Here is a 23,034-nt window from a genome sequence, read left to right as displayed (position 1 = left end):
ATAACTAATTGCAGTTACCTTCAAACGTCCTGGTTGGAACTGGCTGCAGATGAACAAAATTGTTGAACAAAGCACCAGCTAGGCAAGAAAGCAACAAACCAAAACAATGGAAAAAAACAATACCTCTATTTAGAATAAAATAATACATTTTAAAATATGTTTTGCTATCCAGATCCAATGGAAATACTTCCCAATTAGAATATCCCTTTCGCCATGGGAAAAATACTTCAGTAATTTCTGAAAACAAGTTTCCACTTGGCAAGTAAAAAATTCTTTACAGCTTTTCAAGGCCCTACACATACCTTAATACAGAGGTGTGCTTTTATCCTGAACAATAAACGTAACCGCCAAATCTGCATTCATATTAAACCACACAGCTGAGAACCGTGACAAACACCAGAGGAAAAAAAGAACACCGTTTTTGTGCCTTCCACCATCACGACGAATGTTGTGTTCTGTTTTGTTGTCTTCTGTTTTTTCAAGTTGAAGGGAAACAAATCCAAATCTTAAGGATAGATGTAACACTAGCATGCAATAGGATTGTGTGCAGTTAGAACAGTTACGAGGTCTGTACGTAAAAGCATTTCCAGTCACTGGATTCTTTCTCCCTGATAACTACAGATACTTAAAACGTTTCACACGATATTTTGGATTAGTCGTACAAATCAGTTCTGTGGAAGGACCAATGACATTAATAGTAAACAGTCAGTGCATACTGGTAGTAAGCAGCGCGCAACACTTTACAGAAAAAACAATACTAGGCCTACAGGAAAAATGACAGGTCTTCCTGGGTGGTAAAGGAACCTGCTGTGCCTTTACAAGGGTACTCTGCAGCCCACACTCCTAAGGCCATTTGCAAAATTTACCCCTGTCATTTCTGTGATGAATCAGGCCTTTGTTCTTTTCACTGATATAGTGGTTATGATCGTCTATAGGTGTCAGTGCAGGTACAAGAGAGTGCAGAGCTGAAAAAGCAGGATCTTGAGCAGTTTTAAAACGCAGTTTTAAAGTTGTAACTTAGCTGGTAAGAAAAGTCTCCTCCCTTGATGACAGTCCAGATTCTCTTCCGTCTCTATGCCACAATAACTTACACTTGACACGATTGTTTCTCCACGGTGGACAACGGTGGGTAGTGGTAGTTGCTATTAGGTCAGCTCTAATAATTTATTCTCCAAGCTCACATGTTAAAGAAAATCTACTACTATGTCCTGATGAGTGGGGACCTTTCTTCTTCAGTACTCTGCAAGAGAGAAATTTTAACACAGGAAAGTTAAATGTGGCACATCACAGAGCTTCCAAGGTGGGGAAGCTGGATTTCTGAAACTCCCGACAGGAAAGGAAAAAGCTCATCTCCTACTTCTACGTGCAGTTTCATGGAGGAGAACCAACGCTGTGCTGAGGAGGTGCTGGAGGGTGGATGGCAGCTTTGGCAGGGGCAGGCACTGGGCTACAAAGAGCTGTCCCAAATTTGCTTACTCCAGAGGATGGAGAGGATTGAGGCAAGTGGAAGAAAAGGGCCAGGATGTTCTCCTTGCCCCCACTGGAGGGCAGGATGCTGCCATCTCTAAGGACAGCGAGTGAGGTGATGCAGGAATTAGGCCTACCAAGATCATGCTTTGCATGCCAGTGGGGCCAGGATTCAGTGTGAACAGTGGGTAATGGGCAAGAAATGCAGTGAGACACATCCTGCAGAGAAAGCAGTCCTCCTGGAAGCTGGGAGATATGAGGTAGTGATGGGGCAAGTCGTTGATTAGTAGGATATTAAGGATGCAACATAAATGGGAAGGCTCAGGCCGCATCTTTGCAGGGCTGTGGAGCAGGTTGGGAAAGCGATGAAAGGGAGGAGGGAATCTGTGTATCTGGAGGTGTGGTGTGCTCAGTTCTGGGCACTGCACCACTGAACTGTTAGGGACATCCCCCAGCCAGAGGGGTTTCAGCAAGGACTCAGCATGGCAGATGTGCTCATTCACAGGCAAAGAAAAGGCCTGATTGCTTGGTTCCCCATGGCATATTCCAGATGATGAAAGACCATAACCACCCTGGTGGGAGGTGGATCGCAAACAGACATGTAACTGGCTGAGTTACTCTTACATCTGCAGGAAAAGCAACAAAAGTAACTGCGAAAACATGAAACTGAGGTGTCACTTGGTCATTTTAATCACTGTGTAGCATCCAGGAACATCCAAGAAGGCTGGTATGAAGCCAGCACATAGGGAGGGGAAGGAATGCCTGGGGCAGGGGCCTCAGGCAATGGGACAGTTTTGCTTTTCTAGTTGAGCCTGCCAGAAATGTGAGCAAAAGAAAAAGGAATAAATGAACAAGGAAAAAGGACAAGGATCTGCTATAAGGGAACCTGAAGTATGGTCCTGAGAACCCCTGCTCATGAAACGCTTCCTGTGTGCCCAGAGAGAACTGCAAGAGTTAAGCAAGAGAGACAGAGATCGGTTCCTCAAAGCTCGAGGAAGGAAGGCTGAGGACTCTCTGCCACTGCTGCCACCACCATCACACCCCTAACCAGCACTGGGTCCCACAGACTGAGGTGAAGCACAGACACAACACAGCTGGGACTTCCTCTGGAAGGAGGCATAATGGTGCTTTCTCAAGTGGTTTTAGGAAGGTACTTAGCCAACATCATATAAGCAAGACCACACTAAGACCACAGCAGCTACAGGGAGAAAACAGCCGACTAGAGTACCCAGTTTGTCTCATCTGAACCCTACTGCCTTAACTGTTAGGGTGAAGTTTGGGTTTTCAGCATTGCTAACGAACAGCCTTAATGCCAGTGTGTCATTTTGTGACAGAACTCTTCATAAATAGACGTACAAACTAGCACTGTCTGGATATAACTATCTGCGTGCTGTTGTCTGTAAAAGTCAGCTGTTCTTTGGTCATGAATTTGCATAGCAGTTCAGAAAAATAATCAACTGGCATAAGGCAATTGTTTCTGAGAACACTGTCCAATTGCCTGTGATTTAATGTCCAACAAATATGGTGAACTTTTGCATCTCACCCTTCAGGGTCCTCTAGACAGGCTGATTTTTTATTTTTTTACTACTATCAGCAAGGGAGTTTGGCACAGAAGATTTGACCTGCCTTACCACGTTCCGTATATTAGCTGCATTCCTTTGTTTTCATGCATTTATTCTGAGTCTATTAAAACTTCCCCTCCCTAGAAAGGTCATTTTAAACAAAAACAACACATAAAAATGTTTGTGTACAAAAAGATACTGAAGAAATAAATCAACCAAAAGAAAATCAAACACAGACTAACATACAGTAAGCAAAGTTGAATTCAAATGCTACTTACCTCTTCACTTACTCCCCGGGACCTGCACACGAGCACAATAAAAACAATTCCAAAAACAATTCCAATAGCCATGATTATAAAGGGGATTCCAGTTACAACACTGGCTTCCAGCAAGACGTGCTTGAGTTTGCTGGCAGATGCTTCATCAATCAGAACACTCTGGAGCAGAGAAAGATGAAGAGAGAAGAAAGAATGATTTCTGTCCGTCTTTATATTAGGCCATTTTACCTTTGTGAGGTGTAGGGTAACAACAGTTCCACAGTTCTCCACCTCTGCTTCATTGCTTCTTGATATACCTTCCCTCAAAGAATCCTTAGCTCTCCTACTCTGGCCAGAGGGATAATCTGCTCTGCATTTCTAAAGGAAGTAGTGACTTTGAATGCTCAATTTAGGAAAGCAATAATATGGACCTGGAGTAATGGCATGAATCATCAAACCTAGAGTGTTCCCTGAATCCCTGAATCCAGTGAAGGCAGTGATCCAACTACAGCACAGACTGTGCTACTACTGCATTCATAGAGGTCTCCACACAAAAAGATGTGATCCTGCAAGCCTTCTGCCTCTTCCTTGTGGCCAGTACTCCGCAATTACAAAGCCTACCTGACAGTATTTTCCAGAACTAAACTTAATGCAATGGTCAACAAACAGCAAGAGGATATTAGTAAGAAACAACAACAGCTTCCTACCTATCACTATACAAAGCAACAGGAAAACACGCATTTCTTTCCTGGCTAGCTCAAAGACGGTATTTTAGCAAGAATAAACATGCCACAATGCTGCAAAGAAATAACATACTTACCTCATTTAGATACATCACTGGGAAAATTAGTGTTCGGATGTTGCCTGTTTCACTGTGTAAAAAAACAACAATAAGAAATTATGTTTTTCCAATTTTTCAACTTGAGGGTTCTGAAGACAGACTATAATACAACAATGTACAAGGAAACTGTCCCCAGAGAAACTCTGGACTTGATTTTCACCTCCCCACTCGAGCAGAACAATCTAAATCTTCAAAATGCTAAATAATTTCTGTTTTGGGATTTGGTGGCGAAAGAAAAAAAGGGATCCATAAGAGGCTCATTAATAACTTACTGAATGACAGATTTGTGCCAGTCAGCAGGAATGCTAAGCTAAGCCAATGTTGAAGGTTACTCATACTTGTAAAACACAGAAACTATTGTCCACACAACATGCACAGAACAGTGAAAAAAAAAAAAAAAGAAAAAAGTTTGGCACACATGAAATAACAGCTTGCTCCTAAGTTGTTTTAATGCAACAGCTCCTGGCCACTAGAAAACAAGGTGAAGAAACACTGACCATCCCATAAGGATTGGGGTAATTAAAACACTTCTTTTTTAGTTATAATATATGGCAAAGCTGTGCCAATAAGCTGAGTAGCTGCGTAGCAAGGATTGCTGTATGGACTGCCTAAGTCTCAGGACAAAGGTTTCTCGTTATCATACCAATGCAGTCACCAAGGCAAGGTCTTTCTCTCTACCTGACCTAAGCCCTCCCCTCAGAATTTTGGATAGGACTTGCTGGCTGTTTTGGGACACACCACTTGATTTTCTACTTTGAAGGGATTATTCCTTTTTGTTTGGTTTTCACGTGGATACTGCTGAGAAGTGATGGCATTTGCAGTATTTTTTTCTAAAAGCTGTGACGAATAGGATGGCATGTCCTCACTGCAGTGAGCAGCAGCTCTCCGAGCTCTAGCTCCACTCCGTTGTGGCAGACCCTCTCTTGGAGTTGCATCAGTGTAGTATGACTGATGCCACCACAAGCATCATGTGTAACTTGTCGCCAGCAACTTCTTTTCTTGAATACTGTCTCTACTCTGCAGAGGGAACTGCAATTGCAACTTGGTCTGTGATTGAAGAGCATACTGCCAAATTAAGATTTGACTAGATTTCTCCCTCTAATTTTCTCTCTCCAACCAATATTCCATCTGAACACTGCAGACAACTTCGTTTTGAATATCAAATCAGGTCTGAGATATCCACCCTGCAGCACTTACAAAAATTCAGGTAGTTTTCTGACATGAACATTGATCTGCATCCGCTTGGCTGCTTGAAGGACAAGCCCTGTCAGCTGAGGAATAGAAGAAAGCAGTGAATTATTATTAATATTATTATTTTTAAAGAGCAAGCATGAAATAGGCATTAGGAGAATACAATGTAACAGCTACACTGATGTGGACTTGACAAGGCAATGTAAGACCCACTTAGGGTTATTATTTATTTCCCTTCACCAAGGGAAGGCAATCTTGCAAGATACTCTTGTATCTCATATGCCCAGATTTCAGTCTGCCTCTGAATTAAGTAGATGTGAAGAGGCTACAACAGAAACGGAGGAACCCACACTTAAGCTACAGAGTGATCCCCCTTCTTTCAGATCTAGCTGTAGTTTTGAAAAAGGCTATCACCTACTGCTGCTTGTTCTGGTCTCAGTACTGTGTGAACACCCTGCAGTCTCACACAAAAGAAACCTTTCTGTTTGAAGGGTGACAAAGAGATACCAACGACAATGAATGGGAGCAAATGGCCATAAAGGTGATGAGAATGAAACACTTCTCACAGTATTGCCACTGCTATAGTAAAGGTTGCAAATGGATGCACAGAAATATGTTCCTTGCTCAAGAAGCCAAATTTAGTCTGTGGGGGTGGATGGAAGTGAGGAGTCGCAGAGCTCGTTTTACACTAATACTTCAAAAGAGCTGCATAACAGAAAGAGCTTGGCACCAAATCAGGTGTCAAGCAGCATCTGCACTAGATGTTGAGAGAAACTATGCAATTTCCTCCATAGCAGCTTGATGAGTCAGACTCCTCTCCTTCTGTAAACTGGGGAGGTAATGATCTTGCTCTGTCCCTTGACCTACCTTCAGATGTGTGGATCTAGAGTACAGTGTAAAATCACAGCCCATCAGCTGCAAGATCCTTTATTTCTGACATCTCACAGTGAGATTACCAAAAACTTCACAAACTTCCATGAAAGACACAACCACCATGCTTTTGCATCTCTCTTTCCATGGCTTCATGCCATCTAAATTGAGTCCAACATCCACTGAGTATTGATCTGCTCTCTTAGTCCACATACCCAGCTTCTTCAGCTTGGGGAAAATACAGTCAGGACAATACCCCAGTGGTTGGGATGGCAGGGTGAGCAGGAAAGTAGCCTCATCTGCTTCTCAGAAATATTTTAGCCTCTTCATTTCATCAATACCAGCCTGTTGGCATCTCTAATTTCACAGGCATGATAGGAAGAGCATTTTAATTCCTGTTATCCAGTAAAATTTGCTCCATACAAGCACATTTGAATAGTTCCATGTAAAATAACACAGCTTTGATGAAGTCAGTGAGACTACATCGATGCATACCATCCAAGAAGGTAACCTAAGCCTATGAGCTTGGATTTGACTGCATTACCCTTTAAAAACGGCTGTACTTACAGGATTGATGTCCACAAATGTCTCATGATATTCCTTGGTCGGGTGCATGCCCTCTATGTCCTCTATAAACTTTTGCTCCGCTTGGTAAAAATGTGGGGCTGATAGAAATATGGGAGCACCTGGAATGTGAAAACAGAGAAAAATCACCATTTAAGAAAAAAACAGGATTTGAGAAAGTCTTTGAGGACCTCAAAACTCTTTGCACTGTGCTATTTACACTGTAAAGGCAAGTCCATTCTGGGGCTACAGAATTAACACTGATGCCCAGTCCTTAGAAGAAGCCAAATTTTCCCTTGTGCAGCATCAGCACAGCTTCATGGCTTGCATGCTGGTCTTTTCACTGGTCATCCAACTACACAGACATGACAGCTACCTGGATAAGAGCAGACTACAAATGCCCAAACTGTTCAGTATGGATCCTGGTACTTCCTTCTGATTTCTTTGATTTTTGTCATTGCTGGAGCTGATGACATCTCACAGGAACATCTCCCCTCAGATACATTTCCTCATTACTGCAGTTTAACACCAACCAACCACTTGTTGGTGACTGGTTTCACTGGGTATAGTCACATCCCTGTAGGCTTCACCAAACTGTCCTCATTTATTTCAGTCAGAAAGGAAAAATATGTTGCTGCTGATGTCCTCCCAGTCTGCCTCCACTGCCTGGTAACATACCTTGCTTGCAGATGCTGACGTTGAGGACCCCAGTGCCAGGGCAGTTTCCTGGAGGCACACAGAATCCAGCATTGTCTGGGTTAATGGTGGTGTTGGCAAACACCATAGGAGAGGGCACAAAGCGGTAGGTTGGGATGCCTGCAACACTTCCCGAGCTGTCATACACCAGATAAAAAGATCTGCAAGAAAGAGAAGCCAGACCCAGATATGTTAGTCTTGAGCATATGCTAATATCTGCTGCAGATGTCTCTTTGTTGATGCCTGCTTATCTACTTCAGTTTACAGTAAGCTGCGGCCTTAAGCTCATTCCTGTGATCTTCTGTGTTAATTTTTTCTGTGTTAAATTCTTCTGTGTTAAATTTAAAGGGATTTTGATCATTACATACACACCTCATCATTCTGCTGCTGCAAGAAATGGACAATCCTGTGCTAACTGTGCTGCTCCAGGGATACTGACACTTGCCTTCAGCATTTTGGGGCTTCAGCCATGTCCCCATGTTCCTATTATGTGTTGTGTGAGGCACTGCTGGTGCGTGCTACTGGGAGGGACAAGGCAAGGAACAGGGTTGGGCAAGACAGAACAGAGGGGAGGCACAAATTTGGCGAGTCCTGAATTTAGCATAACGCACATCCGTATTGATTTAAATAGAGAATTTCAGATCATTCTCATTCTCCACAAATAGGGAAACTTGGAAGGGAGGAGAACAGCAAGTGGAACATAAAGAAGGAAACACCATGCTTTTTTTTTTTTTTCTGAATATTGCTGCATTTTAAATAGCACTGCTTTAAGTCACACATCTCTGAAGAAGGCAATCTGCGTTCTCTAAAAAGCAGAACAAGGGAAGATTTTGGAGAGAAAGAAATTTCAGGCAAGGTTCATAGAAATCCTCTTCCCCTCATTACAAACCTTGCTAGACAGTCCAGACTGTCTTTCCAGTCATCTTTCAAATTTGCACTCTACCCTTCTTTACAAATAACACATCCTTAATTTGATACAGATTTTATTATTATTATTATTTTAGTTATTTTATTTTTTGGTTTATCTCTCTCATCCTTCATAGCACAAATGAATACTGAACACCAACCCTGCTAAATAAGACAATGGAAGGAAAAATATTAGCCTAACATAAAACTTTAACGTCAATGGACATAAATGCTCTGCTGCAAAGTCTGAGTGATGACGTTTTCCTTTTCTTACCTGCAGAAATCAGAAGAGAATATATAAATATTCTCATCTTTGCTGATCAGCGGATGAAAGGATGTTCCATCTGTTCCGTTGATCATGTTACATGACTTTGTTGTCCACCAATTCAATGACCTGAAGAAAACGAAGCAAAGAGAATAAGGGTCAAAAGACCTCTGAGCAGTGGTCAGGCCAGCTTATGGTCTGAGCAAACAAGAATCAGACCTGTACAGTGCTAAGTCCTATTGCCTCAGCTCTGCTAACAACAAGGGGCATTAGAATGGGTTCAAATTGCATTTTTCTTCTTTTTAAACTGGCACCAGGCAAGTAAGAATCCAGGGAGGGGTGTCAGGGAGGGTAACCTGTGCCATGGGGCAGTCAGGGATTCAGAGGTGAGTGCCCACAGCAGTTTGTTCTCTAGGGGCAGGGACTATCTTATTTTCATAATTATATGACCCATACTGAAATACTGGAGCCTGGTCTGAGCTAAGAGCTGCTAAGAACTACCACCATCCACAAAATAAATGAACTTTTTGTTTTGTTTTGTTTTGTAAAGAATGTAAAGGTGAACATTCTTGTTCAACAAAAATGTGAAAAGTGGCAGATTTTGACAGAGGCCTAACCATAGTGAAAAACTTACTCTTTTCCTTTCCATTCCACAATCCGTGAGAAGTTAAGGTAGTTCCTTTCCCCACTTAGGAAAACATATTCTCCATCATCAGTTCCATTCATCTGTAAACAGATACGTAAGTTTTTAATCACTCCTGACTGGTAACAATGGGGTGACAGGAGACTGAGCTGCCATCACTACAAATCCACCACAGGAGTGATGGACTCCCCTGAGCTAAGTGCAAATCATTAAACTCCCCCTTGAACAAAAGTGAGGTGGATGTGACTGTGCTAAATTCTCACCCCTCCCAAGTGAAGGGAATGCAACATTAGGTTAGCCTTTTTTACCTGTTGAAATTTGCCACTGAAAAAGCAGTTTAAATAAAACAAACACACAGAAACAAAATAAACCCACAGAAAATAACTTGTCTCTGAGAAACAAGGAGTCCTGCCAGCCCAAGGTGACTTACAGAAATGCTGTGGAAGCCAGGAATGGCTACAGCACAGAACTAACATGTGATCTCAATTAATTACTGCGAAGGAAATTGGTCAGGAAATTTTCTGATAGTTTGCACAAGTGGTGCCAAAAAGGCCATGCTACTCAAAGTGAGCACAATCAACAGTGGCATTGTTTACATCCACTCTTGGAAAGTTTATGCATATTTGACAAAGGGAAGTGAGATAAAATACTTGCAGCTGTGCCACAGGCCAGTGCCTAAACACAGCCAAATTGGATAGGGAACATTCTTTTGCCACCTCTGCAACCTGCCTCCTGGCCTCAGACTGAGAGCAACCTTCTCCACTGGCGAGTGATGACAGTCCCAACTCTGTAGCAATGACACCACCCCTAATTTAAAGCCTCCGAAAGTCTCGTACACCAGTTACCTTATTAAAGAAACCAAACACTGGATCGATCTCGGGATGCAGAAGATGAATGGTTGACAGCAGCTTGTCCTTGTAGCCCCACAGTAATTCATGCACGGTGCGAACTGTAAACAGGGATTCTTGGTATAGGAGCAACAACACCTCTGTGGCAAACTGAAGAGAGGTTGCCCTGGTCCACTCCATTGCAGTCTGCCAGGGGATTGGAATCAGGGAAAAATGGTCAGATTTCATGTAGAATAAATAATTACAGCTCCACGCAAACACAGACACGCACATTTCAGCATTGCACACATTTGAATTGTATTTTCAGTTTCACTATTTCCACTTGTGGCAAGTAATGTGCTGACTAACAGGTTCCTCAGCTATTCTCCTCCAGGGATGTGCTCCTGCAGATTCCTGTTCAGCTAAGCATGGGCACATGGTTTGGTTCTGTGCCACTGGCTTCTGTAGGCTTAAGAATGCATTTAAAGTGAAATGTGCAAAACTGCTTTCTAAGCAGCTTGAATTTCACAGGTATATTACAGCTGGAGATGGTCTTTGAATTTCAGCCTTAGGAAATCATGGTTTACATTTTGAAAAGCAAAGCCTGTAAGGATGTGGAATTTCTCTAAAATGCAAACAATACCAAAATTTATTCCCTTTGTAGTAATTTTACAACATGTATTTAAAAAAAAAGGCAAAAACAAAAGAAAAAAAATATTCCTTGGGTGAACGAAGCTGTAGTTCTTCTAGTACAGCCTGTTACAGTACATCACTGTCAAAAATCTGAACGAGAGATAATACTTGCTACCACTCAAATGCCTGGGAGGAACTGTAAATACAGTGACTGTATTGTTTGCAACTTGTAGTAAACTGCGTTCTATCTAATGCCACATACAGAGAATTTATGTATTCATTCATAAAATCAGACAGACATTTTTAGAAATGCCAGGCAAAATTGAATGCACCCTGTAATTGAAGTCAATTAAGCTAATATGGGGAGTAAAGGCGTAGTTACACAACCAGCAAGTATTTGGGTACTGTCTCATTTGCTTTGCAAGGTATGACAGCTGTGTATCTGCCTGTTCTCATGCTATCCCTGTGCAAGACCAAAAATAATGGTCTGCCTCTCATCACCAGAATGAGACTGTCTTTGCAGGGTTGTCTCACCTAATACAGACCAGGGTGCCTGTCTTAATTGTAACCTTATTCTTGCAGCACCTTTTCATTCAGTGGTATCTGAAACCTTTTTTTTTTTTTTTTTCAGTTTGTGATGCAGGCCTGGAGGCAATTTTTGCAATTTTGACCAAAATAACCCCAACCAACCAAATATTCCAAGCCTTCTCATTCAAATGTCTGAGTTCCTCCTACGTATCTGAGATCACTAACTCCCTAATTTCACTTGGTCACGAAAACCCAACAAGCCTGATTTCTGCTCATCTCTTAAGTGCGTCAGCTCTCAGCGCAGGAATGCGGTACTAACACTCAGAGGTGTATGGGGAAGGAAGAACATAATAAAAAAAATCCCACAACAGTCCAAACCAAAACTGAATGCAGTATCTGCCTCAGACATAAGCTGCCTCTCTAGTTCTTCAATCACCTTTATCTACCACAAAGGGAGAGACAGTATGGAGCGACAAGCTGTAGGTGTAAAGTGAGTTAGGATGATTTCCAAGCAGGAACGGAGGAGAACTCACCACTGCAGGAACATTAATTGTTCTGATGAGATCCACTTCAGGGTCTCCAACTGACTTCTGAGGCTCAAATACATATGTCTTTGGATTCAGAGCAGATACTTTGGTGCCATTGTCCAAAAACTGAACGTGCACTCTTGGCCTGTATTCTCTGAAAAACAAGAAAGTTTACTCTGTAAGCAAGTTAAACATGTACAAATGACATTAATTGCAACTTGTGGCCATTCTACTGCTCTAAGCACACGAAGGGGAGGATTTTCAGATCACTGGCAGGCAGTTGGTCCATTTTTGCTGCTACTGCTGTCAGCAACACAACTCCCCTTTGTGTCAACCTGAGCTGAATTACACCTCACAGGGTACTCCCAAAAACGCCACCCCACGCCCTAATTGCACTTCATATTTTTATCTTGCCTTGAAATATCTCCAAGGAAAGAGAGCAATTTCAAACAGTACAGAAGGATTTAGAGACACTATATATAAGACTTTTGCCTCTTTCCTGCAGGCAAAATTTGCTCCCAGACAAAATAAGGTATAGGCTTCACCTAAGTATCATTAACCTGAGCTAAGAACCTACCAGAATCTTTCTGCTGGTGTCCATATACTTTGCAATAGGGCTTCTGGGCTTATGTGTGACTCAACAGAACAAGCCTTTTAGCTCTTCTCCTTTAATTGTGAGGTAGCAATTCTAGATCCAACAGAAATTCAACTGATTTTTTTTTTTGCCCTGAACTGCTCATGGGTTTGGAGTTTGCTTCTGGTACTGTCTAAGCAACAAAACAGACGAGCTACAAATGAGCAACAAAAAGCTCAGGATTGCTGACAAACAAGTCCAATTGGCAAGAAACATCAAATGCTACCTGCTGGCCTAGTGAGGGAATCAGATCTTAATCACCCTGAAGCACATGTCATAACCATAATCCAGGGCATTGCCAGGACCATGTTCCAAACAAGAACCACAATTCTGCAGAACTGGCAGGCTTAGGTTCACAATGAGACACATATTGATCTTCAGCAATCCAGAAAACAACAGTGGCAGGTTCTCTTCTCATGGTGTGATCCTTTTGGCATAGGAGTGGGGTGAAACAGACCATATTTCATGAGTCCACATTCAGTCAAGAATTTGTTGACTTCTACATTGCTTTGCCTCTGGAGTAAATTTTAACTCCCAAGATGCAAAGGCGAATTATTCTGCAAGACCCTGTGCTGTGATGTTCTTCGTTCATTCCAGATCCTAGATGCTATCCTGGCTGCACTAGATCTAATTAATGCAGCTTCATGACAGGCTGTATCACTCTGGTTTAGTCTTTCTAACTTAAATCAAACTGGGAAGGCCCATGAAACTGTTCTTAGAAATCAACCATTTCCCACCTCCCCTACAAAAACAGTGTATCTACTGCTCTTCAGCACCCCTACCTCCTAGGAACATTTTGGACAGGCTACACTTGCACCTTGATTTGGCAAGAGTCTCTTTCATATCTATTTACTCCATAGCCTAGGGCTTGAACTGAGGGGATGGGAATGGACAGTTGTGAAGTGCCTTACCTAACACAGGCTGGAATTAGCCTGAGAAGCCTCTCCAACTCTAAAAAGTCTGCAGAGGAAAACAATGCTCCCTGATTAGGGACACAAGGAAGAGGATCTCAGATGTTAAAGACAAAAAACTGTTAATGTGTCCAAGACCAGAGAATATCCAAGTGTTCTTTGGAGCTTGGCAGGCAAGCAGCGTGTACTTCAGAATGAATTATTTTATATATTGCAAATATAACTTCCAGGATTTAAAAAGACAAGCACTACTGTACAGAAACTATGTCTGCACTAACTGGGTTTACAATTTATATGGGTGAAACCTATGAACTGTTTGAAGCTTGACCATGCAGGATAAGACTGTATGTAGCTGTCCCTCCTCCTCTCTGCCACTCTTAGACTTTTTCCCCTGCCTGTTAGGGACAGTTCACTTCCAGCCTTTCTCCCCAGTAGCCCATTTTATAAAACACTGAGTCATGCACTTGAGTTTAGAGCATTTTGGATGTTCTGCTACATACTAACCTGGTATTTATTCTGTGGCTCTAGCATGCAGTATGTCTGCAACATCCCTCCCTTCTCCCTCTCCTCCCATGCACCTCCTCTCTTTCCCCACCCACCGCCGACAGCCTGGTACACTCAGCAGCAGCAGCTAAGCAAGGATTAAAGAATCTGCCGGGAAAGAGAACTCCAGCTCTTTAACTTTGCTATTTCTTCCATCAGGCAGAGCGCAGCACAGTCGAATCCTGTTCGGACACGTCAGAAGCGGGCAAACCAAGCGAGGCAGGAGTGACAGAAACACGCAGGGCTGGAAGGAGCAGCCTGCCTGCCTCCCTCGGCAATAAACAAGTCGGGGAGCGCCTGCGTCGCCCGCCCCAGCCCGATCACATGCAGCCAGCCTGTGGTGTGTGCTGCAGGGGAAGGCTCGCAGGGAGCCACAAAACAGCAGCTCAGGCTGGGCCTCCCCTTGGGCACGGACCACGCCAGGCAGCCCCGTCCATCCCACAGAACTCCTTCATGGGTAAGGTGCAGCTTCACAAAGCAGGCTGCACGTGATGCCTGGAAGATGCTGAGGAAAGGAAAAAAAGGAGCTAGAGAATGGGAGTGCTGAAAAGCAAGGGCCTATGAGGTTTCAAGTAGGTCTTTTACATCTAGAAGCAGCCCTGTTTATCTTCCTGCTGACTAATTATCAGCATTACACTACACCGACCCAAAGGAAAGCTTGGGAACTTGAAAGCTTCTCTATCTTTTCTCCACCTCTACCAGTTTATCTAATAACAAAGTAGCACATGTAGTTTGCCAAAGCTAAACAGGCACAGCAATGAAAAACAGAGATGGGAAAAGATTGAGGGCAGAGGGTGAAGCAAAACTGAGCTGTAGGAGGAGAGGAACAGCGTGGGAAGACATACTGCAGAGACTGAGGCAGCCCGAAAGGCTCTCCCTTTTACTCTACAATATTTTTTAAAATACTGACAACCAGATCCTGATCATTCTGCAGCTTAGGTAGAGACAGCTCCTTCTGGCACTGAAACTGGTCTGAAAGAATGTCTGACCACTGAGACTGACAATAAGAAACCAACATTTTTGCCATGGTTCTCCTACCTCCATGAGTTCAAAGACCGTAACACCTCCTGCCACAGGACTGCTCCTGGTTTTACACTGCTGTGTGCAGTGGAGCAGAATGAAGCTCCAAAGGAAAACTTTTTTGGAAGGGGACCAAAACTTCTCCACATGCAGCAGACTCGGACTGCTCAGCGTGGAGCCATACCATGCAGAAGGAGAGTCATGGAGGCTGGATAAGCTCCAACACTGCACGTGGCCTTACTGAGTTTTTCCATCTGCAAAAACAGTAGATATTTCGGAATCTAAGTAGGTTTCATAGTGATGGCTGGTTAGGGGAATTCCCTTTAGTTCCACCCTGTAACTAGTTTTCTGTCCATGCTTTCAGTGATACGAATTGTGCAATTTCAACTAGGAAATAGTTTCTGAGTGAATCACATTTTTATGCAACACTTCTCTCCGCTTACATCTCAACCAGTCACTACCTTTTCCCTCACAAGACAGCAGGCCACGATGCAGAGAACTTCCTCTTGGTTCAGCAGCTGAGGAGCAGCAGCAGCACATGAGCAAAATCTTGCACTAAATCTAACAGAAGACCCTGGCTAAAACCAAAACTGCTTGCAGGCTGTTGCTGTGTCAGCCTGGTTGTACTGTGCAGGTGGTGTATGACCATTCTCAGTTGAATAAATTTTCAAGCCCACACTAGCAGCTAGGTTTTCTCCTAGAATGGGATACCAAACATTCTGGATCTCAGTTCTTTGCCTCCTTACACATAACAGGTTCAGTGAAATGTGAACACAGTGAAATGGTCCTACCGGTAGGTGTACGGCCCTTTTTCCTCTACAAGAGGAGTAGCTCCTTGAAGCACTTCTAACGGATTTGTCACATTAAAAAAGTAGAACTGCATGTAGACTGGTGGAGGAGGATCTTCCCAGGCTTCAAAGGTTTCTGTGCCATTTTTTAATACTGTTCCCTGAAACATGAGAAAGACAAATCAGCTGTTAGTGATAGACACTGAATAATATTTACAGGAAAGAGATGAATTCTCTGTCCTCAGAACAAGGACAAGCAACACCATTGGAGACCCCAACTCTACAAATTCTTTGTGCTTTACTTTGAAGCACCTTACTAAATATCCACTAAATATCAACAAACTTAGGCATATGCTACGATGCTTGCAGCCTAGGGGCATACTTCTGTTGGGATTGTTTTTCTGCTTCTTCCTACAAACACTTCTGCCTGACATTTTTCAGAATGAAGACTTATCAGCTGTTACACAATGATCCTCTTGCACTTTCTATATGAACAAAAACCTAACCCGGTGTGAAACACCACAAAACATATCCACATTACAGATAGAAGAAATGGAAACCAACAATGTGAGGCCAAGCAGTCCTAACAGAGACATCTGAGGAGGAACAAGGCCAGAAAAGAAGCTTAGATTCATTGTGGTTATGATTTCTTTGCCTACAAATGTCACATTCCAGTACAGCTGCAAGATTGTCTCCAAAGCAATTGGACTTCATTTCTCAGTGGCCTGGGAGGAAAACCTGTAAGTGATAGAAATTTCTTTCATTTAGGCAGACTGGGATTCATGCTTTTCTGAGGTCTCTGAACAGGGCAGAGGTTCTCTGTATTCAACACAACGTGGGCCTACAAAACAGGAGCTGCAAATCATTATTTTATTACAGAAGCACTTAAATAATGATTCAATATTCAAATTTACCTTCATGTGGCTCTATTAGGAACACGCAACACAGATCTCAACTCCTTATTTTATTACCATTTAATTCTAGGTAAAATTTACTGCAACTATAGAAGCATCACCACCACCACCAAAATCAAAGCTTTTCACATGTTTTTAACACTGTTACTGCCAGCGTTACAGTTAAGAAAAAAATGGCTTGCAGAGTGGAATTTTCAGGAATAGTACAAACAAAACTGGATCTTCGAAAATCATAACACTAGTAGGCGGAAGAAGGGAGGGGGAGATAATTTGCAATTAAATGGGTCTCGTCAACACTTGCTCTTTTTATTCTTCTGAGAAAACAAGTCAAATATTGTAAGTACAAAATCAAAGGCAGGGTAAACTGGCCAGCTGCCATGTCTTGGTTACTGTTTATGGGGTCTTAACTTTATCAGCTACAGGATTATCAGCTACAGCCTCAGCATTCATCCTTGGCCTTCCCACTGAAGGAGCTGTTTTCTCTGCATGCAGATTTTAATTTTGAATGATTAAATAAAGATAAGACCTTTTAAAAGAAACACATATTGGCAGGAGCTTGGAATGGCAGCAGTATTCCTGAAAGGCAATGAAAGCCAACCCAGCTGGTAGTACTCTGCAGTTGCAGACTGCTTTCCTCTGAGAATTGCAAACCCTGTATTCTGTGAACACCACAAAAATAATGTTAGGCATGTTTCAGGTGCTTTGTGCATTTCTTTCGTACTATCAGCATCTCGTATACACCATTTCCTACACAAATCAGTGCTTCTGACCCTGTTTTCTTGCAATCTTATGCCAAGGAGTTTGTATTCAGACAGAGCCTGCATGAAGCTGGTTTGTAGGATCAGGAACAGAAAATCTCACTAAATCAGGCATACTGTTTCCATGACACTACCAGAAAGGGCTGGGAGCAACACAGCAATGTATTTAAGATACCTAGAGATAACTGGGATAGCTTTTCTCCATACACAAATAACCACAGTACAAAGTCAGGGGTTTCAGAGGTCTGATGTCTGCTCCTTTCCTAAGCTGTCTACAGCTCACATTTCTCATGTGCATGAAATACATTTGAGCATAAGCTTGGCACTGATAAAAAGACTAACTCTTGCCTGTCTTGACCTTAACTCTCCCCATCTAGGAATTTGTACTATTCCCCAACAACTAGTAAGCGTATTCAGGGCACCTGTCTGCTGCTCAGATTGCTCTCATATGAGGCAGTTAAAGCGGAAGATTATTACTCCCTCTAAATTGTCAACATTTAAAAAATACAAGTGCACCCCAGACATATTATTTCCAGTTTTAGGCTCCAGTGTATCCTTTATGAGACGGGTGACATTTACCAGGTGTGAGAGGGATGACATTTACCAGGTGCAGGGAGGTCACTGCCCCATGCCACTCTCCTGAGCTAGACCGAAAAGAAGAAGCTCCCCACCTTGATGATGAATTGCCAAATGTAACATCAGTTTCTCTCGTGCTATATACATATACTTATGCACCAGACTACATGCAAAGAGCATTAACAGGGAGGGAATGAGGGAGATTTTCTCTGGAAAGTCCGCATAAACGCAGGTTCCTGGGATTTTGAAATCTTGTGTGATCCCCCGGGAGATGGCTACAGAGCAAAAGGGTAGTGAAACCAAGTCATCTGGTGATTTATTTGCTGGATCTGCGTAACACTGCTTGGATCTCCCACAGCAATGACAGTGTATTTTTAGCTCTGTACAGTAACAACACCAGTTGTAAACCCAGATTCACAAACTTCTGAGCAGGACTCAGGTACACTGCCATGAAATTCTCAAATAATAAAATATGGCAAGCTCTTTCCTTCAATTTTTCACCAAATGGTATCAGGGGCATTTGGGTCTGCCACATGATATTAAACAGCCTGGGCCTAAGAGAAAAATATGTGCACGTTTTTTTTAAACAAAACATATGTCCGTGTCCCTCAGCTGGTGGCATTCTGTTGAGCTCTGCTGACTGATTCACAGAAGAGTAGGATCTGATGTTACTGATTTTTTTTTTTTTGTCAGAGGCTATGGTCACTGCTAGGTTAGGAATGCTGCGAAATACTAGATCATAGGATCTAGTAGGATGCTGTTTAATCTGAAATACATGAAAGATACAGCCCCACTGCAGTTATTGTTGCTGTACTGCACAAGGCCTTTTCTCTTGATACATTTACATGCAGGAACAAGACATACAGAGTATCCAGAAACCCCAAGTCAGACACTAGTCCTGCAGGCAGTAGCCCAGGGAGGCCTCAGACTCAGAGATCCTGTCTCATGGAGACGCAAAGGTACACCAACTGCACGATCACCACCCAAAACCAGTAGATAACATCATGCTGTGTCTTCACTCCGCAGCACAGCAGAGGCTGCTGCTTCCAAGTGGAGTCCACATTCATCTCAAGTGTATGAAAACATCTGTCCTGCTCACTTATTTACCATGCCAGGCCTGAATTTGCACCGGTCGCATTCTCTGGTGTTTCCTTGTCTTCACAAAGAGGAAAAAGAAAGCAGTTTAAGCTCCCAAATGTAATTGCAATTGGTGGTGTTGATTGGAGTGGAAAATGATGCTGAACTTTTTTGGAACTTGTACAGAAAATTAAATATATACATATATATATATATATATATATATATATATATATTATTTTTTTTTCTTTCCCTGTAACTGCAAAATGATCTAGTTCCAGGACATAGTTTTATACATCCATCTTTTACAGAACTTAATTGCAGCTTCTTAAAAGGAGCAATAGGGTAAACCTTCAGACCAACACAAGCAGACTTTTCTGACCCTGCACTTCAGGAACTGTTCAAAAGAAGCATCTCAACTCATCATTTGTCAAAGCCTCCACGGTCTAGTATTTCACATTAAACAAAACCTAAAAATGATCAATACATAAAATAAATCAAGGGATAAAATATCCTCCCCGACCTTTTGGGCCCCAAATACTCCTGACAATCCAGTTGTGGACAGCTGGCAGCAAAAGCCCATTGAAATTTCAAGGGGTTAGAAGACTAACCATTTTCTAAATTTATCAGTGTGAGGCATGTAGCATAAACAGAACACTGGAGGTAAAGGCACAAGGGCTGACTGCCCAACTTTCACATTAGGTGCATAGCTCAAGGGTTGTTATAGTCATACACTGCACACTTATGGCAGTAAAATCCATAACCATATAACAAATATATAGCATAAAGCAAACACTGCTTGCAGCTAGGAGGGCTTTTCACCTGTGGGCAGCTATTTTACTCTTGTTCTTTCCAGTTTTTTTTCCCATTATTTGCTGGAATTTCAGATGCTACCACTGGTAAATAACAGACACTGGATAAGATGGACCAGTGGTGCTGGAAAGGATGCATCACACAAATCCCCTGGTTCAAGCCGACCCATCCTCAGTGCTGCATAGCTCCTGGGTTTGGACACACAGGTGCTTCAGCTGGTCCATAATTCAGTCATTCATTTCAATTTACTTCACTATCAGTCAGCACTTCTGGGGAGCCTTCAAAGGAGCATGAACTACCCCATGTAAAGGACAACCTCTTTCTGCAGAGAGGGTGTGGAGGGTAAGAGGGGCCAGCATGAAACTCATGAGCACAGGTGACATTTCTTGTCCACTGCCTTGGACTTCAGAGCAATCAGAGAGCTCAGAAAGCTCCAGTCTTGTCACACTGCAAAGGCAAATTCAGATTTGTCTATTTGCACAAGATTTTCTAAGCTGCACACATGGTTACACAAGAGACAGCAACTTCCTAGGCCACACACAAATGAGAAGAAGCTTGTGTGGGATAAAGCACGTGGAAAGCAGCAGAATCAGCAGAGTGACTGGGAGGGAGCACGCTGCTTTGGGGCAGAGAGCTGTTCAGGAGGGTGTCACTGGGAAGTGCAGGGAGCAGGATGCTTGATCCTGTGCAATGGAGATGCATGCTAGGACAAGCTGAAAAACACTAAGCAGGAAAAGACTGAGCTCTAGGAACTGCATCCTGCATTACCAAAAGCTCTGCAGAGTAACTATGAAGTTACTCTTATATAATCAACCGTTAAGGGTAAGGAGTTGTGTAGCTAAGAGATAATACGTGTAAGGAGGATCACACCTAATTCCTGACAGTCCTACACTGTGCTGCCAAACCATTTCTTTTTACCCCACTGCTCCTGTGGTAAGAGCATGAAATAGACTTGAAGCCCTAACTTCTGCTGTGATGCAGCAGCTGACAGACTCCTTTCCTGCAATATAGGAGATGGAGCTGTAGATGTCTACACAAAGCTGCACTGTTTGGCTTGCTATGCACACAACTTCGCATACACAGACATTCACATCAGTTCGCATCTGCCTTTCAGACTGCCTGGAGAAAGCATGAGCTGACAATCGGATGACTTCAGGATAAACCACCCATTCCCCATGCTGTCCTCCAGCAGGGCAGAAGCACTTACCTGGGGACAAACCCTGCAGAAGAAGCTGCATGAGTAGTTCCTGAGGAGCAGCTGACACCCTGACAGGCTGCACGACACCTAGGGAGGCCTGGTTTTGGCTGTTCCCTAAACTTTAGGGATACAATTCAAAGTGCAACTTGTTTTAAACTGACTGCCAACCTAAAAACGCCCTTGTTAAGCCAAATTGCTGTAAGATATCACAATACAACTTCTCTGTTAGGAAACGCTTGCTGTCAATACCTTGAGGAAAAGCACAGCGCATCGGTTAGGACATTACGGGGGATAAGCAGACTTCTGCCACCAGTTAGACAACAGCACTGGTTACATCACATCATTTGTTAGCACTCTTGGTTTCCCTGTCTGAATAAGAGATGATATTCCTCCGACTAGGCAGATCAATAATAATTTACATGCTTCACGGACATTTTAAAGGAAAGAGCTAATGACAAGTGCTTCAAGTAGGGGAGTTTCTAACACCATTGCAGTTGACCCTTTTCAGTGGACCACCATATAAACCCAAAGGGCCAGCATGAGGAACAGAAGTTGAAGCAGCCCATGAGCAAGGAGGGCTCTGCAGCCGTAACAACGCCAGGATGGGGGCTCCCCAATTTTGCTGCAAGCAGCTGTGAGCAGCGGGGTGAAATGCCCCGCTGCCACCACCCCGCCCAGAGCACACCTAGCGCTGCACAGGCAGCAATAAATGAAGCAGCAGCACAAGCCACTGTCTGAAAGCTGTAAGAAATTGGTGATACAGATGGTAGAAAAGGAGGCAGGAGGGGTGCTTTAGGTGTTCCCTGCTCTCCCTACATGTTGCTGCTCTGGAGCGGGCCCCTCACTACAGCAGCTGCCTCACAGCCAGCAAAGCTGCCTGGAGAGGACTGATTTTTACTCATATTTGCTGGATTTTTGCCCAGCCCTGCCCGAGTCCCCACCTGGGGGATGCTCTGACCCTCACCGAGCGCGGCTGAGGCGCAGAGGGCGCCCGGCAGCGCCAGCCCCCAGCCCCTTCTCTCCCTCCCTCCCTCTCCTCCCGGGGTAACCTGCGGAGGGGAATAAACCCCTCAGGAGGACCCGTGAGGGTGGCGATCGGGCCGTGCTCTCACCTGCTTCACCTGCAGGTCCACCACGGACTGGAAGACGTGCGCCACCAGCAAGGAGATGCTGGCGATGAGCAGCGTCAGGGCCAGGACCCCCGCCGTGACGAGGCACAGCGACTTCATGGCCGCCGCCCCGCCGGCAGGGACACGGCCGCCACCAGCACCGCCACCACAGCCGCCGCCAGGCCCCGGGGCCGGGCACAAGGGGCGGGCGGCTGCCTCGCCACGCCTGCTGACGGGCCGGGAGGAGCCCCCGGGCCTCCCCGGGCCTCCTGATGCCGGCTTCGGCCCCTCAAGGGCCGGAGGGGCTCGGCTGTGGGCAGGGGGCGAGGGGAGCGGCCGTGCCCCTGCCCGCCGGAGGCTGTGTGGGGTGGGGAGCGCCCCGCTCGCTGCAGCGGGCAGGGAAGGGGGAAAGGAGTCCCGAAAGGGTTTGGTTTGTTCCTGCTGGCAGGAATTCCCCGTGTCTGCTCGGGAGGGACCTGCTAGTGGGCGTGCAGCACGGGTGTTTCAAAGGTTTTCTGGAAAACAAGCAGGAAAACAGCTGCCCCCCCCCCCCCCCCCCCCCCCCCAGGAAGATGGTTAGGGGAGAAGTTGTAGGGAACGGAAACTGCCTCTGGAGTAAATGGGGCTTCACAGGGATCAGCTCCTACCCTAATTCTATACAGATCAGTTAACCCTCTCATAATAAATAAATTGATGTATCCCTTTCTCCGTTAAAAGACAGCAGGCACTACTGCTCCGGCCTCCCACCCAGAATCACTCCTGGAGCACTGCTAGCAGGAGGACAAAGCACCCAGAGCAGCGGCTTTCCCAGCACCTCTTTGCTATGTGCCCTCCGTCCCAGCCTTTGTATGTCACAAAAGGAAGGAAAGTCCCAGCCATACAGGACTCCTGGCCCATAGCCACAGTCCTGCTGCTA

The 23,034-nt window shown here is 44.1% G+C and overlaps 1 protein-coding gene across 1 annotated transcript; it reads right to left on the bottom strand.

Moving 5' to 3' along the window:
- Window positions 1-107: 107 nt before the first annotated feature.
- On the bottom strand, window positions 108-22,371 carry SCARB2 (scavenger receptor class B member 2). Its single transcript, XM_068679282.1, has 12 exons — window positions 22,122-22,371; window positions 15,677-15,834; window positions 11,784-11,931; window positions 10,108-10,296; window positions 9,254-9,345; window positions 8,629-8,748; window positions 7,431-7,609; window positions 6,756-6,874; window positions 5,325-5,398; window positions 4,107-4,158; window positions 3,308-3,466; window positions 108-1,240 (listed from the first exon to the last, which is right to left on the bottom strand). The coding sequence occupies exons 1-12, from the start codon at window positions 22,236-22,238 to the stop codon at window positions 1,202-1,204; spliced, it is 1,446 nt and encodes a 481-aa protein (XP_068535383.1). The 5' UTR covers window positions 22,239-22,371; the 3' UTR covers window positions 108-1,201.
- Between the last annotated feature and the right edge of the window lie 663 nt (window positions 22,372-23,034).

This window comes from Anas acuta, chromosome 4, assembly GCF_963932015.1.
Source record: "Anas acuta chromosome 4, bAnaAcu1.1, whole genome shotgun sequence".
NCBI lineage: Eukaryota > Metazoa > Chordata > Aves > Anseriformes > Anatidae > Anas > Anas acuta.
This window is presented reverse-complemented; position numbering and strand designations above follow the sequence as displayed.

Coding starts and splice junctions, on each gene's coding strand:
- SCARB2 (XM_068679282.1), bottom strand. CDS start 22,238: ATGAAGTCGCTGTGCCTCGTCACGGCGGGGGTCCTGGCCCTGACGCTG. Junction 9,346..10,107: donor TGTTTGGTTTCTTTAATAAG/GTAACTGGTGTA, acceptor ATCTGTTTACAG/ATGAATGGAACTGATGATGG. Junction 4,159..5,324: donor AGAAAACTACCTGAATTTTT/GTAAGTGCTGCA, acceptor TTTTTTACACAG/TGAAACAGGCAACATCCGAA.